General features: G+C 43.3%; 1 protein-coding gene across 1 annotated transcript in view; it reads right to left on the reverse strand.

Annotated features, from left to right (window-relative positions):
* Positions 1-10319, reverse strand: part of SLC1A1 (solute carrier family 1 member 1) — a 55806-nt gene extending 45487 nt beyond the window's left edge. The window contains exon 1 of the mRNA XM_063320156.1: positions 10081-10319. Coding sequence (XP_063176226.1) covers positions 10081-10171 — 91 coding nt within the window. The 5' untranslated portion in view covers positions 10172-10319. The remainder of the gene's footprint in view (positions 1-10080) is intronic.
* Between the last annotated feature and the right edge of the window lie 7237 nt (positions 10320-17556).

A 17556-nucleotide genomic window follows, 5' to 3' on the forward strand; every position in this document is an offset into this window, starting at 1 on the left:
AGAAAACTGGTTGAAAGACAGAGCTCAGAGGGTTGTGATTAGGGGCACAGAGTCTAGTTGGAGGTCAGTGACGAGTGGTGTTCCCCAGGGCTCAGTACTGGGTCCAGTCCTCTTCAGTATATTCATCAATGACCTGGATGAGGGGACAGAGTGCACCCTCAGCAATTTTGCCGATGACACAAAGCTGGGGGGGTGGCTGACATATCGGAAGGCTGTGCCGCCATACAGCGAGACCTGGACAGGTTGGAGATTTGGGCAAAGAGCAACCTTATGAAATTCAATAAGGGCAAGTGTAGGGTGCTGCACCTGGGGAGGAATAACCCCATGCACCAGTCCAGGTTGGGGCCTGACCTGCTGGAGGGCAGCTCTGTGGAAAGAGACCTGGGAGTCCTGGTGGTCAACAGGATGACCACGAGCCAGCAATGTGCCCTTGTGGCCAAGAAGGCCAATGGCATCCTGGGGTGCATCAAGAAGAGTGTGGCCAGCAGGTGGAGGGAGGTCATCCTCCCCCGCTACTCTGCCCTGGTGAGGCCGCACCTGGAGTACTGTGTCCAGTTCTGGGCTCCCCGGTTCAAGAGGGACAGGGAACTGCTGGAGAGGGTGCAGCAAAGGGCTACCAAGATGATTAGGGGACTGGAGCACCTCTCTTATGAGGAAAGGCTGAGGGATTTGGGTCTCTTCAGTCTGCAAAAAAGACGGCTGAGCAGGGACCTTATCAACACTTCTAAATACTTCAAGGGTGGGTGTCAGGAGGATGGGGCCAGGCTCTTTTCAGTGGTGCCCAGTGACAGGACAAGAGGTAATGGGCAGAAACTTGAGCATAGGAAGTTCCACCTAAACATGAGGAGGAACTTCTTTACCCCGAGGGTGGCAAAGCACAGGAACAGGACGCCCAGAGAGGTGGTGGAGTCTCCATCTCTGGAGACATTCAAAGCCCGCCTGGACGCGATCCTGTGCAACCTGCTCTAAGACAACCCTGCTCTGGCAGAGGGGTTAGACTAGATGATCTCCAGAGGTCCCTTCCAACCCTATGATTCTATGATTCAGGAAAAGTGAACTCAAACTGGAACACGCACAAAGAAGGACTGCAGAGTGATGAAAAGAATGAGGAGCCTACCTTCTGAAAGGAGAGTAAAGAGCTTGGTTTGTCCAACAGGGATGAGTCAGCTAGAAATACAGAAAATGGTTGAACAGCAGAGAAAGAGCAATGTTTTGACAAATGGATGCATATTGAACCTGAATACGTTTAGACTGGAAATTGTAAGGCTTTCAACAATCAGACTGATAAACGTTGCTTCCTAGGAGGATGTGCAGTACCACGAAGCCCATCCAGCTTTAAAGTGGAGCATGATGTGTTACAGAAGTGTATATAAAATGGTGTAACCTGAAGCAGCAGTAGACTAGATGTGATAACATAGGAGGTATCTTTCTATCTTATATTTCTGTGTTTTACAGTACGTTTTAAATGTAACGTGACAATGGTAACTCACCCCTCTTTTTTGCAGACCTTTCCCATGAGCCCTTTCAGCTGTTTCTTCTAAACCCACTACCATTCTCCTTCACCCCACCCATCTGTAACTTGGGTGCCTTCTTTAACTATGACCTCTTTCCTGTGCAATCATCCAGACATATACAGGTCTTGTTGCTTCCTCCGTGTCTCCAAATCCACTCAATTTTATAAAATAGTGCTTTCATTTGGACCCCTTCTGTCACGCATTTCAGATACTGTAATGTCCCCAGTTCTGGTGTTCCTACTTTCTAACATTTTGCTACCATGGCCTAACATATTACAACACCAATGGCATGACTTCAATGCCACCCAAAAAAATAGAGCTTCTCATCCTTTCTTGCAGAAGCCCACTGAACTGTTTTCTTTCCACAACATTTGCTTGCTATCTCGAAGCTTTATGAGCACCTTTGTACCTCCTGTATAGTCCAAGAGATATTAGCTCAATAGAGCACCCGAGGAAAAACACACTTTCATTTAAGACCCCTGAAACACACAAGAAAGTAAATGGCTGACAATGGTAGAAGAAAGGTGAAAGGCTAGTAACTGGGAGTATCTGCCAGATTCTGACCCTTGTTACAGCTTCTGTTTTAAAATGTGATGAGAGGAAAGGACAGTAAACAGGACATACTGTTCTAGATATCCCCTTGCTGGAAGGGCAGTGGAATGATTCTGACTGTAATAAATTGAGATAAGCAGTGGGAAAGGCAATTTAGTGGAGACTAAAGAGAGACAGATAGTGACATGCAGAAACATCATTATTATGAAACTAATGAAGACATCAAAGCATTGAGAAATCAGAGATATGACCTAGAAAATTAGTTCAAATCAGCAACGCCAGGTGTTTGTGGTTCTAAAAGCATGAAAGGACCAAGAAATGGCTCTTTTGCAATATATTGTGAAAATACTTAGATTACGTATCATCCATAGAAATTGTTATCACATGTCACATTTAACCTTCTGGCAAGCTAATCGGTTCTCATGGAATGTGCAATAAATGGAACAATGGTAAACAGAAAAATAAACCTGGAACACTTTGTCCAATATTGCTCTGATCTTCAGCATAATGTGATCTCCCAGTACGAGATAGTGTTGTGCCGCCATAAGTAAGAATGTCTTCCACATTAGATTTGCAAACAGTGCAAGTGTTGTTTGTGAGTAGTCTCAACCAGAACATTATCTATTTGCTGGGGTATATAAGAAGAAAGTGCCTTTATGCTTTGTTAAGATGTAAGCAGAAAACAAATAATATTTTTGCAATTACATTATAGTATTTTCACTTGAATAATATAGGGAAATTTGAAACAGTAAATATTTTGCTGGTACTAGTATTGCTGCTATTGTTTCAAATGGAAAGAAATATTTCATTGACTTTGGTAGCTTTGGAGCTTTGTAGAGTGTAAATTGACCTTAGGGTCACTCCTTACAAAGCTCTCTTCATATAAAAATTCAGGTCTAGTGATAGTTTCACTTCATTCACACAGTGAAGTGAGACCCAGGCTTTATGTCAAAACAAGACACAAAATACATGGACAATAGGAAAATACTTTACATGCCAGAAGAACAAATAAAAGTTAGGTTTTCTTTGCTTCAAAACAGCGCAAGAGCAAAAGAGGTACAATGCTTAACTTCAGCTTTCTTTGTTCTTTTGTTGGCTGAAGTTTAAGTCTCAGAGCATTTTTGATCCTCAGTAGTATGTGAAACTCTCAGATGAAACTGTTGGCCATTCTGCATTGTAGTTTGTCTTTAACATTAAACTCAGACATTCTTTCTGAATGGGTTCCACCCTGTATTGAGCTGTATGCAGTGTGACAGAGAATAGCAGACAAATCAGCACCACAATTGTCTAAAGAGGCATAAAAAGTCACAAGTATCATCTATGCTGCTCTAAATCACATCAGGAAGAAACCAGGGTCTTGGGTTAAATTTCCATGCTACCACAGTTGATTCAGGATGTCTGGTCTTCACTTGTTATAAATTCCAAATTAATAAAATGTTATGCTTCAGAACTCAAGAAAGGAATCAGATGTTTGCTTTACAACTATACTTGTCAGAAACAGACAGGGTAATAATTCCTTTACTTTAGTATGTTCCCTTTGATTTTTTTCCTGCTGTGAAGAAAAGAGGTCTGGTTTTGGTAGTGTCTTTCAAGAGGCAATTAATTTGCTTCACTGTTTGTAACCTTCACACTGTATTGTGCAAGCAAAGAGAAATGCTACAGAAGACAGTCAAAACTAAGCTAATAGGCCACTTTTTGGTAATGGTACAAGGAGGTGGAAATGAAAAACAGCGAAGCCTTACGCCATATGCAGAATGGGCTTTCTGTTTTAAATTACACTTGTCAGAGAGAGAAAGAACTTACTGGGAGAAACTGAAAGACTTTATAGGTTTATGGGGTTTAGAGGCTGCAGGCTACATTTGCAAAAGAAACCTCCCACCCGCAGGAGTATGGTGAACTCCCTGGATTCATGGTGGCCTTCCCTGTGGTGAGAAGCTGTCAATAGAGTGACACATTACTAATTGCTCTGTTGTTGTCTTTGTCCTGTGAGACATTCATTCTTGTAAGAATGCACCGGTGGGCTTCCAGTAATGCTAGCACGTGCTGATACTGCTCTGACATGGATGAATTTTAAAGGAACTAGTACTTTTAAAGGCAGCTGTCAAATCCCCATGTATCTGATTACAGAATTACCTGTGAACAAAAAATACTCTTATAGGGAGATATTACTGCTTAATACTATAATATACAGTATATGTAGTATACTTAATACTATAATATAAAATAATAATGTTCATTAAAATTAAAGAGAACAAATTTTTGGTGTATGGACTGCTGGGGTGATATCACAAAGCACAAAACAGAAGCTCCAGCGCCTGCTGCGCTCGTCAAATCCTGGCAAATAGCTATAGCTGCACCACTTAAAGTTTCTGCAATGCTGGTGTTACCGATAGGAACTATGTATATTCTAATCTCACTCTGAAATGCAGGGAGAAAAGGAAGCCTGATGCTAGCCTTGATCTTCCAAGGCAACGGCACGAGCAAGGTGTCTGACCCTGCAGAGACGGAATAAGCTTCCCTTCGCTTCAGAGATGCAAAACCAGGGTATGCAGGCAGGCTGGAGGTGTTCACCCACCCCCTCCCTCCTTCAGTCCCCTCATCGCCGTCTCCGCCGGCGCTCGGGCCGCCCCGTCCCCGGGCTGTGCCGCGGCCACCTCGGACAGCTCCCGCCGGGCAGCCCCGCTTCGCCCCAGCGCCGTGCGAGCGCCGGAGCCCGTGCGCAGCGGAACGGCGGCGGGGAGGAGGGCGCCAATGGCGGAGTACAAAGCTGTTCACTGCGTTTACGCACCTTGGATAAACATGAGCCAGCCGTGTGCCCAGGTGGCCAAGGAGGCCAACAGCATCCTGGCTTGTATCAGGAATAGCGTGGCCAGCAGGAGTAGGGAAGTGATCGTCCCCCTGTGCTCAGTTTTGGGCCCCTCACTACAAGAGAGACATCGAGGTGCTGGAGCGAGTACAGAGAATGGACACGAACCTGGTGAAGGGTCTAGAGCACAAGTCTTATGAGGAGCGCCTGAGGGAACTGGGGTTGATTAGCCTGGAGAAAAGGAGGCTGAAGGGAGACCTTATCACTTTCTACAACTACCTGAAAGGAGGTTGTAGAGAGGTGGGCGTCAGTCTCTTCTCCCAAGTAGCGAGTGACAGGACAAGATGAAATGGCCTCAAGTTGCACCAGAGGAGGTTTAGATCAGATATCAGGAAAAATTTCTTCACAGAACAGGTCGTCAAATGTTGGAACAGCCTGCCCAGGGAAGTGGTTGAGTCACCATCCCTGAAGGTACTTAAAAGACAGGCAGACATGGTGCTTAGGGACATGGTTTAGTGGTGGTTTTGGCAGTGTGAGGTTGATGGTTGGATGTGTTAGGCTGATGCCCCTTACAACCTAGACAAGTCTATGACGACGATTTATAGCTGTCTGAAGAAAGGCAATCTGCCATTCACAGTCTTTTGTGATTGGTGGCTGTTATCAATTTAAATATTGCATTTCTCATATCTTCCTCATGAATATCTGAACAATTTCAGTGTCCCACACATGCGCTGTTCTAAAAAAAATCCCCTTCAGAGTCGCAGGCAGGCTTACAGGTATCTGAAGTTCTGAATTTGTTCAGGAAGTGACAACCCATTAAGTGACAAAAAAACCATACTTGTAGCCTGTAAATTTATGCGAACCAAATCCCTCAGAATCATGCTCCTCAACCACAGAACTACTACAAAAAGATGCTGGTCTGATAGATGTGAAAAATGTAACCATTCAAAAAAATTGCAACCTATTCGCATATTCTTTCTGAGTACATAAAAAGATGTCTGCTTTAGTATACCGTGCTACTGCAACCCAATGCCCGAGACCGTATGTACCCAAATCACTTACACTTTTATTTCCACTGTAACAAAAAAGCTGTTCTGCTGAAGAATTACCCAGGACTACAAGCTATTGGTCTATGACCTGCAGACTAATGAATGAGTAAGTATTTACACATCATCAGCCTTTTACCTTCATGACTGGTTTGATTGCATTGCAGCCGTGACCCCTTGGAGACAAAGTGATGATAAAAAATAGATGCTCTTTGAGAATCCTGTGAAGTGTGACTTAAACTCTCCATTTGCAATTGTCCTTTGGAATCCTGTTTCAGGGTGAGTAAATTTCAGGGATATTTCTGGTTTATTTTTACTTGATTGTACAAACTGGAAGCAATATAACTTTTTTTATTAAAGCACTTAAAATGAGTTGACTTTTAAACTGCTTTTGTTGGTTCAGCAGTTCAGCTGCTTTGGGCTCAGTAAGGCCAGCGGAACAAAAAGGTGCAAGATATCCCTCCTTTCACAGTTACCTACGTGAGGCTGCCACTCTCCTGCCCGTCTGCCTCCCAGAGAAGGGCAGTGAGACAGGGGAGGCGCAGATGAGCCCCAACCTCAGCCCCCAGTCATTGCTCAGCACAGGTGACCTGCTGCAGGCTCTAGAGATGCACTAAGAACTAATGAACAATGAACTTGCTTCTCAGGCCCAGTGTTCTGGCAAATCTATCACTGAAATTATATAAAAGGCAAGCCTCAGAATTAGCCCTGAATCTGAAATTCAGCCTGTCTCAGACTCCAAATCTGAGTTCATAGATCTCCACACCACAGTCTGGTGGTCTTAAACAGAATGTCTAGTAAGGTAAGAAAAAAACTCACTTGAGCCTTGAGTTTTGTTCTCTTTGAATAATACATACAGGTGTTTTCACTAAAAAGATGTGACATTCTGAAGATATTTTGTGTACAGACTTGTGTACAGATTGGTTGGAGAAAACCCATAATGATTTGTTATTGTTTAGACAATTATTCTATCACCTGATGACCCCTGATGAAAGGGGAATTGGGGAAAGCAAGGAAACACAAGGGTTGAAATATAAATAGATTTAACAGGATAAGACTAAATAATTAACAATAATACTAAAGAACCAGTATTAATCCAGATACTAATATAGGATATACAAGAATTATACTCAGCCAACTCTACCAGCAGGAAGGTGCGCGCTCCCAGCAGTGGACAGTAAATGTGGGACACTGCAAGCACAACAGCTTCGGTAGGAAGGGAAGGGCTATGGGGTCTGGCGCTGGGGCAAGGAGTTTCTCTGGACCGCCGCCATCAAGGGAGAGAGAAACTACACAGCAAACTTTCTAATTTCTATCGAATGTGACGTTCATGGTACGAAATAATCCTGTTGGCCCGCCTGAGTCAAATGCCCAGGCCTTGCTCCTCCTCATCCCTGGACCTGATAAGGCCTGAAAACACTGAGACCCTGAATCCCACCATAGCCTAGCTGGCTATAAAATAAATATTTTCACAAATTCAGACACTAGAGTTTTCCACAAGTGGAGTTTTTCCCAGCATTAGAAGAGAAATTAGTCCTGTGTCGCTCAACCCAGCACAAGATTTTAAATAATTCCCCCCCTCCCCAGTTGTTATAAAAGAAAGTCCAAAGTTTTTGAAAATGTAAATGCCAGGCAAATGATCGAATGTTTCAAATATAACACAAAAAATAATTACTCTTGAAGGAAGAAGTGTTTGGAATTCCAAGGGGTTTCCGTCTGTTTCTGTCTCCTCTTGTCAGAGGTGGGCACAACAAGTAACGAGGAAAACTTTTCAGCTTGGTTAGGGCACTAGCAAAGATAAGCATGTCTCAGTAGGATGCTAAACATGGCTCTGATAATGATGAGCAAAAATCATGATTCCATATGATAGTGCTGGAATATCAGGCACTTGGCAGCACAGCTGGACAGCTTTCACAGTACATTTCTGCAGCTTCCTGCATTTGGTATTTCCACTCCTCACTCATGCATACCTCTCTGTAAAGTCTAAACATATTTTCTGCTTTCAAAATGATGTGATACTCTTCTGTTCATGAATGCTAAATTGTTCTTCCACACTAAGTAGATTAATAAACCTCAGAGCAATTTCCCAGTGTATATTAAAAAAGAATAAATATGTAAATTTAATTACGAAGGGTTTGTGGACTACAGGTATATTACAAACATTCCTCAAGCTGTAATAGAAAGATAACATACAATTCAACTGAGCCATCCTTACAAGAGTTTCACTGTTCTCCTTGTGTAACTTATTTCGCCTCCAAGAAATATTGAGAATGCAGCAGATACATAGCTACTTGCAAAATGTAATTTGGTCCATAACTCAAGGAATTTTTATGAAGACTCTCTTTGCCATATTATAGAGTTCCCCTGAGTTCTGGACTGTCAATTACTGTGTAGCAGGTAGGGAAGTCCAAAGACACAAGAGGTATTTGGGTGCCTGTCGCTCTCTCAACTGTGAATTCCCATTGGGTATTAGGGGGATCAGGATGAAATTGTCCCCACATGCAACAATGCCCCCATTGCCAGGCTCTGTGCCTCTCAGGGAAATCTCATTTCAGAATGATCAGTTTGTAGGATCATATCGCACACTTCAGTTCTACCCACATTCGTTGAAGATAATGAGAGGGGAACATTTCTTAACTACTTCTGTAATTGGGAAGTAAGTATGTCAATTCATAGAAGAATACCTGACAGTAGTACCTGGAAAAACAACTGTACACACACAAACACAGTCACATAGGCACACTCCTGCAGTTGTTACAGGCAGATTTTCAAACCAAGCCCTTAGCACTTGGTGCATAGAACTCACAAAAATCTTTCCACTTACTAAAGAGGTGAAAAAGAACTGAGACCTTTCAAATACTGAATGTGTGGAGGAAAACACACATGTATACATAAATGCATCTCCGATTACAGTTTATAAATAGTTGGGTGGAATTCCAAAAGAATAATTCTCTCCTGAACAAACATGCACAGAAATAGGTATGTTCCAGGCAAAATTCAAAATAGCAGAAAAGTCATCTAAAGGGAACCATCAAACAGCAAATACTGATAATGAAGTACTTAAAGCAGCACTTCTCTACAGGAGCAATAATGTGAAGGAAGCTCTGCTTGCTTAGCATCAAAATAATCACCAGGAGAAAATGAAAAGGGTGTGTGACTAGGGCCAAAATTACATCCTATGGAAAAGTCTCTTTGGCCAAGTCATTTGACAGCTTCTCTTGGCCCACTAATTCTTAATAAGATGGTGTTCCACTCATTTCTCCTTCAGAAAGTTGCTGACAAGCAGAGGAGAAATCCTCCTATCTTTACAATGAAACCCCCACTGAAAGCTGTGTGACGCTGCTGAGCGTTTCCCCAATTGCACTGGGACTTGGGCCATCAGAAGTCACTACCAGCGCTCCCCAGCCCAGCAGCCTCCATCCATCTCAGCGGGGCTCCAACCTGCGGGCTGACCGAAGGCTCCACGGTGGTGAGTCACGACCACCTGTGGTCCCCTCAAGGTGTGCAAAGGCGGCCCGGGGCATGGCCTGCTGTGGGTCTCAAGGCTGGGGCAACCTCCAGCACCCACGCACAAAGGGCTCACGGCCACCCGGCCTGCTCGCGGGTTTTTCATAGCATGGTTTCACGCCACTAATTACCAGACCTTTGTCACACAGGCTGGAGGGAGGGAGGGAGGCAGGTGGGGCGGGAGGCCCCGTGTCCCAGAGGACCCCGGCACCCCGCTGCCTACCCGATCCCCCAGGGGCGGGGAGGGGGCTGAATCGACCCACGCGAAACCCCTTTTTATCCCGGCCGCCGCAACACCGGGCCACCGTGGAGCCGTCCTCCGCAGCCACGGCTACGCGACGGCCGAGGGAGGGCAGCCGGCCCCCCGTCGCTCTCCGTTAGATCCGTTACGCTTCCATGGCACCCGGCGGCGGGCGGGATCGGGGCTGGCGCGTGGCGGGGGGAGGGAACCGCGGATCGCTCCGCGCCAAACGGTGCGGTTCCGCGGCCGCGGAGCGCCCCTCGCTGGCCTTATCCCGGCGCTCCGCCGCGGGCCCCGCTCTGGCGCCGCGCCGGCCCTGCGACGGGCAGGGCCGTAACGTGCCGGGCAAGGCCGGGCGGGGGGCGACGGCGCCGCGCTCCCCTCCCCGCCGCCCGCCTTCCCCCCGCCACTCACCCATCACCACGGCGGCCGCCGTGCTGAGCAGGAGCCAGTTCTTCCTCAGGAAGCCCGGGCAGCTGCATCCCTTCCTGCTCGCCTTCGGCATAGCGGGGGCGACAGAGGCTGGAGGGAGTGGGGGGCGACGGGCCTGGGTCTCTCCACGCGTGCGGAGCCGAGACGAGCGACACCGCCGGGCTGCCTGCGCTGCTGTGCGGTTACGGAGGGGAGGCGAAGACGTTACACCTCACCTGGCAACGAGGGAGCCCGCCCCTCCGCCCGCCCCGCTGCACGCCCTCCGCCCCCCTGCCCCGCCCCGGACCCGCTGCCTGCCTGCTCGCCCAGCTGGCCCGCCGGGCCTTGCTGGCCGCCGGGTACCCCTCCTTGCTGGCCCGGCCTGCCCCGCGGGGCCGCTGCCCGGAGCGCTTCGCCTCTCGGATCCCACCATCCCCCGGACGCAGAGCAGGGCGAGGGGAGGAAGGGGCCAAGGCGGGCCCTGCCAAAAGCTGAGGGCCGGCGGGCCGTGGCTGGTGGGGTGCCATGGCGAAACCCCGCTGACACGGCTTGCTTCCCTGCTGCTGTGCCCTTTATGCCGGGCCGCTGGGTTCGGTGCCAAAGATACGTGGAAGGCAGCCCCCCGCCATGGCTGACAACCCGCATGGCAGAGGGGAGGCTGTCCCACGGCAAGGCCTGTGCTGCAACACCCACGCCAGCGCTCCAGGCAGAGGAGTCAGTCATGGGTGTTGGTGGCTGCTGGATTACCCACCAGTGGTAGCGCTTTGGTGGATAATCTCTGGTTAAATATTAAGGGGAAACGTTCTGCCTTGTACTCCTGGTGGGAATATTGGGGGTAGCGAATACAGAAACAGGATTTCCCACTGAGGTTTTATCCTGCTAAGTTTAACTACCAAAACTGTGAAGAAGCATTTATTTCTCCATGTAACTTCCTGACAATGGTCTCCTTCCCCTTCCCCACCCCAAAACACGTGATTATATTGTATATAAAATTGGGACCCAATCCCAGTGGGATTATGGTAGGGTTTTCAATATCTGCTAATAAACTTCTTGATTATGATTTTCAGACTTGGACATCAATTGGTAAATGTAAGCAAGAAAAAAAAAAAAGACTGCTGTTGTCTTGCTAAATGACATGAAAGAGAATGCAGAAAGAAAGTTTAATTTATCTTATTTAATTGCACTTGACACCATCCATTCCAAAATGTAGGCTAGTGAATTTTGCATGATTTCTGCCTATGATGACAGGATAACTAAGGCCTAGGGTAGATAAGCAAAAACTGCAATTGAAACCTTGTCACATTGCCTCTTCACATGGATCTGGCTGTTCTGGGTGACAGCTTCGGGAAAGAGACAAATCTGTCCCTCTCTGAGACAGGGAAGAGCACTGAAATCCACCTGGATGGGAAGCAAGAGCCATCGTCTATGCCAAGTGTTAAGACCTGGAGCCAGCTGTGTAAATTTATATACAGAGTCCTAAAGCAGTGGCGTTATTTTTCAAATGTGTTGAGCAACTGCAGTATTTGTCTGCATCTGTCACCATCAGGAAAACTCAATTAAAAAAATAAAGGGAAGCCTAGTGGCAGAAAGGAAGCAGATGATTAAGTATCGTATTAGTTTAATTAAATCATAAAAGGTTCTAGACCACTTAAAAGGAAAGCTGGCATACTACCATGTGCCAACGCCACAGAAAAAGCAAAAGAAAAATAACTAATGCAAAGAAACAGTAAGAAACACCATGACTCTGTCCAACCTTTGGTACAGAAATGTGGCTAAGTGAGTGGCACTGAAGAAGTACAGGAAGAAAAAGGCACAGTGAGGTTTCAGGGTGGGCAGGATCAGGTTTACCCTGTGCAGAAGAGCTCTGGCCTTGGTTCTCACTGCCACAGAGTGTAATTTTTTATTTCCTCCCATATATACTGGGAATCTCAGATGTTGCTTTCAGTAAGTAAAAGGTCTGATTTGTCCCAGGAGGGAGCGAGGTGGTGCCTCTCTGGACAACAGCAGCAAGATCAGTTGCAAGACAGCCTCAGAGTTTAGGCCTTTAATTTTCTATCGATTTGCTTTCTCATGTATCCCTTCTTACAACTTGCTCTGCTTTTCTTATGAGCTGTTTTGGTGAGCTAGAGGAAATAACTGCCATACAACGGTTCCTGAAAACTAGCTAAAATTAAGTTAAGAGTTTACTTTTTCCTCCATGAAGTTTCCATGGGTTTTATGTTTCTCTTAATGCTTTAAGTATCCTTTTTTTCCCATTAAGGATTTCATGGTACCTTTTTGGAAGAGCTAGAATTGTCTAGAATTGTCTAGAATTGAGAGAGCTAGAATAGATTCTTAGCACAAAAAAATGCCCCCCTGCTGGTATAAAGCAATGTGATTGCAGCTGATATGTGCCTTCCTGGAGCTTGCATTATCTTAGAGGAGTTGTGTTAGAACTGTTAGAAATTATGTTAGAAAAACATAATGCAATTATGCTACGTAATTTGTGAAGGCTAGAGTCATATCTTATTTCCATGTTCTGCAACAGTAGAACAACATACACTGTATTGAGGACCTCCATGTACTTTTTGTTTTCTGATACAGTACAATGTTTATGTTCTTTTCTGCTAGTGTTTTGTCCCTAAAAATATTTAAGAAAAAAAGCACGCCAAAAGTCGGGGCTTTTTTCTTATTAATTTTCTTTTCTTTTTTTTACTTCATCAAATGTAATTCCATGGACACAACCTTGAAAAAAAGTAAATTGATAACTCATAGCATCCATAGAAACTTAAAGAAGCATTTTTAAAAAGATTTAGGCAGCTGAAATAAAGATGTTTTAAACATCCTGATGAGCAAGCTGTTTTTAATTTGATCTTCCTATTATAGAATGACAGACATTGGCTTTGATCCTGGATGTAGAGTCAAGGTGGCAGTTTCTGTATGGGGAGCTATAAAAGAAAAAACTGTAATAAAAGTGTCCCAATAAAATGGAAAAGAATTAAAGGTAGCCCAAGCCCATGGATCATTCTTGAAACGTTGAAGTTATTTTAAAAATGAACTCAGCTATGGAAAAACACCAAAAGAACTAATACTTTGGGAGACTAGCTGCCTGTACAGCTACCAAGCACAGCTGCTAAGCAAACAAAAATCTACATTCTATTTAAACCATTTTTAGCTATGTGTGATTTCTAGACATCCTGGAATAACTATGAAATTAATAGGATGCATGTGTGAAAAAATGTCAATACAATTCATCTGTACAGATGATAGGAATACATTCTTTAGCTATATTGCTCACTGTTACAAAGTTCTCAGAGTAGATCATGGTAAGATTGTATGCATGATGAAATGGTTTTATTTTTTGTATTTAAATGTTTTTTAATGTTAATGAAACATACGGAGGAATCAGTCTTGAAAATCTGAACATTTGCCTGGGAAAACATGACGTGCATTTACACGTATGATTTTTGTCTTGAAGCTAATGCAGGTTACTTTGTTGTAGGTCTAGGATCATGCATAAATACATAAATAACTATTATATTGACGAGTTATTACCACATGGTGACCTGATATGTATGTAGCCTTGTGTCTCGACATTCATTGCCAACGTGTAGAACTGTCTTAACAACATTTTAAGTGAATTGCTTAGGAACACAGCAAGTAATTTCACAGGCTAGGAATGTTTTCCACTCTTTGAGGCATTTGAGCGTTTCAGTGCTGGGAGAGGCAGAGAGGTCCTACAGGAGCGTACACAGCACAGTGCAGTACACAGTGCAGCAAGTGGAACCTTGCCTCTTCGTACTCCTTGAAAAGTATCTTCGGAGATTGTAGTTAAGAGAGGGAAAAGCAATTGAATTTTACATATTTAGTCCTTCAACTTTTTCTACCTAGGTCAGCCTATTAGTAGTAGTAGTAATATAAGCTTTGTTGATAGTTGATTTGATCTGTAGAAAAATAATGAAGTGCCTTTTCCATATACTTGACCAGAGGTAAGAAATCGCATCACAGGGAAATGCTGAAATTCTTGGGTATGGCATTTTTTAAATGCTTTGATAAAATAACAGTATTTAGCAAAGATTTCAAAAAACAGGTGCTAATAATCTACCCGGAATGCAGATAGAATAATTGAGTTTGCTTTTTTTATTCGAGGCCGGTCCACCAGATGGGAAGTTTGCAACATTTTATTTAGTACCATAAAGCCAAGGAGCACATACAAAATTTCAAAACACAGAGTAATCAATTCCTGTCTAATATATCTCAACTTAATGAGAAAATAATCCAATAAAAAGGATGGTATTTCTAAGTACTGTGAACATTTCCAGTTGTCATCCTTTGGCACTGGACCATATTGCTGCACTGGCTTCTTTTATCATTGAAGTAACTGAAATTCTTTTGGGTTTTTTTTTTGTCTTACTGTATTCTAGTAAGTTGAAGAGTAAAATCTTTACAGAGTTAACTAAGCATGAGCCATCAAGCACAATGCTTTTATCTCTGAATTCCAGATTTAGGCTATTAGCAAAGTTGCCTTGCTCTGGTTCCCCTCCTTAGCTTTCTAGCCAAATATGAAGGCTGAAATTAGAGACAGAAATGAAAAGTGTGATTCTGGATGCAGTTCACTGAAGAGCCAAATAAGGCTCAAGGAAATGCATAAAGCTGTGTCTTATGTGTGTAAGAATACTTTACCGTAAATAAGTGCATAAAATTGCAGGATTTTTCCATATAGTCTGGAACCTGAGCCTCCTGACATCTGACCTCAAAGTTTAACTGCCATGTACATGATGTAATATAGCTGGATAAGGACAAAAGAATATTCTGGTGCTGAGCCAACCTATAAAATAAATAAACAAGACCTCTTTGACAGATTCTCCAACTGTCCCCAGGGGCAGAGCTGATGGGGTGCTGGTTTTCATTTTTGGGGTGGATACTAGTTTCATGGCAGTAATGTCTTTGCACATGGAGATCCTGTTTAATCCAATGTGGGTTAGTTTTAAGCTACCAGATCCCATATTGGTGTATTTAACTAGTCCAACCCACTCTTTACATTTTAAAGGTGTATCTGTTTCTATTCCAGTAGCTGGGTCTGAATACACAGGGGGATCCTTGTTATCTGCTTACAACTTCCAGTAAGATTGCCAGCAGCTGCTTTATCTTCCGTTTGCACAGGTTTTTCTACTGTCCTACCAAAGACACTCTAAACCTTATCAAATTAGCCATTCTTCTCTGTGTTTTTCGCTGAGTTTTTTTCAGAATTGTTCAGTTATTGGTCAAAATACATTTCTTTAAGGTAAAATGATCTGGATTTGGCCTAAACTCAAGAAGGAGGGGAGGGTTTTCTTTTTTCTTTCTTTCTTTTTTTTTTTTTTAATTAAATCAAATCCTATGCCAGATCAGTGGGATTTTTTTAACTTTATTGGAGCCAATAGGATCACAGCTGGAAGGAAGCTGACAGCTGAAGATGGGATCTTTATTTGCTAGTTTCTAGCCCTCTAATGCTGAATATCTTTTTTTCTACCAAAACCCAGTTTTCTTCTATCTTAACTAAACATTATGTTTTATCAGCCATTTTTCACTGTGACATCAGAACGACTCACCCGTGTCCAACTAACATAAAAGAGTAATGATGAAAACATATTAGAATTCCTTTGTAATGGTGCACCTGTTATACTTTTTAAAACTTGGATCTGGAACACTATGTTCTAGATCACTTCTGTGTTCTTCTAAGTTGTGTTCCTGTTCCCAATAAGAATTCTGTGAAAATTGTCACAGATTGTGATGAAAGCTGTAAGAGTCCATGCCCATGTGATAATTAAAGGAACTCCTATCAGTGAGAAATGATTTGAATTTTTTTCTGTCTTAAGTAGTGTAAATATTTCATACAACGCTTGTACATTCTCCTGGCTGCAGAGCTTTCATGTAGGCAGGTACAGTGGAAAGGTGGCATAAAAATGTGTTTCATATATCAAGATTTAAATGGTAGCTACATACTATTTACAGAGGGTTGAAGGAAAGCCATGCTCTGAAAGTCGTCAAGGGCAGATAGGTTTTACAAAGTCCAGCGGTTCTTATTTGCCTAGAAAGTATGATGACATAGCTGTGAAGTGATCACAAGCCAGCAGCTGTGTAAATCCATGTGCGTATTGTGCACATGTGCATTTAAAAATGGTTCTTCCATTTTCTTAATTATTCAGATGATTAGGTGTCCATGAAAAGAGGTGAAACAACATGACTGCAAACAGGTTTCCTTCCTAGTTACACAACATGTCAAGGATCAGTATGAAAGCCACGTATTTCTCACAGCACCTTTCTTTAGCTTCATGTGAGAAGGAGTTCTGGTAGTAATAGGAAATTAATTCAGTTTGCATGATGACTAAAAATTTCTGAGTTTCTGCAAAGCATTTAGAAATGCCTGGCAGATAATATCAGCATGGCATGGATGGGGTTTTTGTGGAAGGGTGGAAGGATGATCTCTTCATGGACAAACTTGTATTCAGTAACTGATTTTGAAATGTTCATAAAAATTCATAAAGGCGTTGCCCTAAACTGATGGATGGGTCCAAATGTGATTAAGATAGGATCAGATAGAGAAGATAAATACATCTGCGGTCTGGAGTGGAGGCTGACATTTTGATTTCTGCAATAGCTTGCCACCTGCTGACTCAGAAATGTACACTGCTTAAGGCAAATGACTAACAGGAATTTGAACTGGACCTGATACATGTTTCCAAGATTTTGGGTCTGTGGATCAGACATTATTGTTTGCAGATGTGACTTGCTATTGGCTGTTGCAAAAGAAAAAAAAAGTATTTAATATTGCTCCTTGTCACAGCAATACCTACAAGGCACCTTCACCCCAGACCAAGAGTTAACTTCACAGTAGCACCAGTATCTGATCTCCAGGACCACATGAGAAGGCTGGATCCTTACTGTGCTGGCAATCAGTCTTATCACCTTGAGAAACTGAGAGGTAAAAAGTATGTTAAACAAATACCATTTTATGAGTAGAATAACAAATAGTTCCCCAAATGAAGATGATGATATTGCCTTGCCCTGTTGGAGTAAAATTGTTTTGTATCCATAGTGTGCAAAGTGCATATGCATGAATATATGGTGACAGTGAACAAAGGACAAAGTATAGGATAGTATTCTACTGCTGCTCCAGCAATTCTGCCAAATTACTCATTATGTGATATATCATACATGTAGCTACTCTAATACATATGTAATTATAAAATTATTGATTCTTACAGTCAGTTGCTTTTTACCATTCTTCACAAATGGCATAAATGGAATTGGAAGGCTCTGTTCACCCGTATGCCATTTGGAGACTTATTTTAATGAAGACATAATGAAGCAGAACACTTTCTTGATAGAAGATAGTGATAGCAAATGACAAAATTATTTTAAAGCTCAAGTCTCTTGGTAACACCTTGAAATGGATGAGTGGGTGAACACTAATTTGGAGAACATTGATCAAGTTCGAGGAAATAGGTTAACTTACAT

Source organism: Chroicocephalus ridibundus, chromosome Z (assembly GCF_963924245.1).
Source record: "Chroicocephalus ridibundus chromosome Z, bChrRid1.1, whole genome shotgun sequence".
Lineage (NCBI taxonomy): Eukaryota > Metazoa > Chordata > Aves > Charadriiformes > Laridae > Chroicocephalus > Chroicocephalus ridibundus.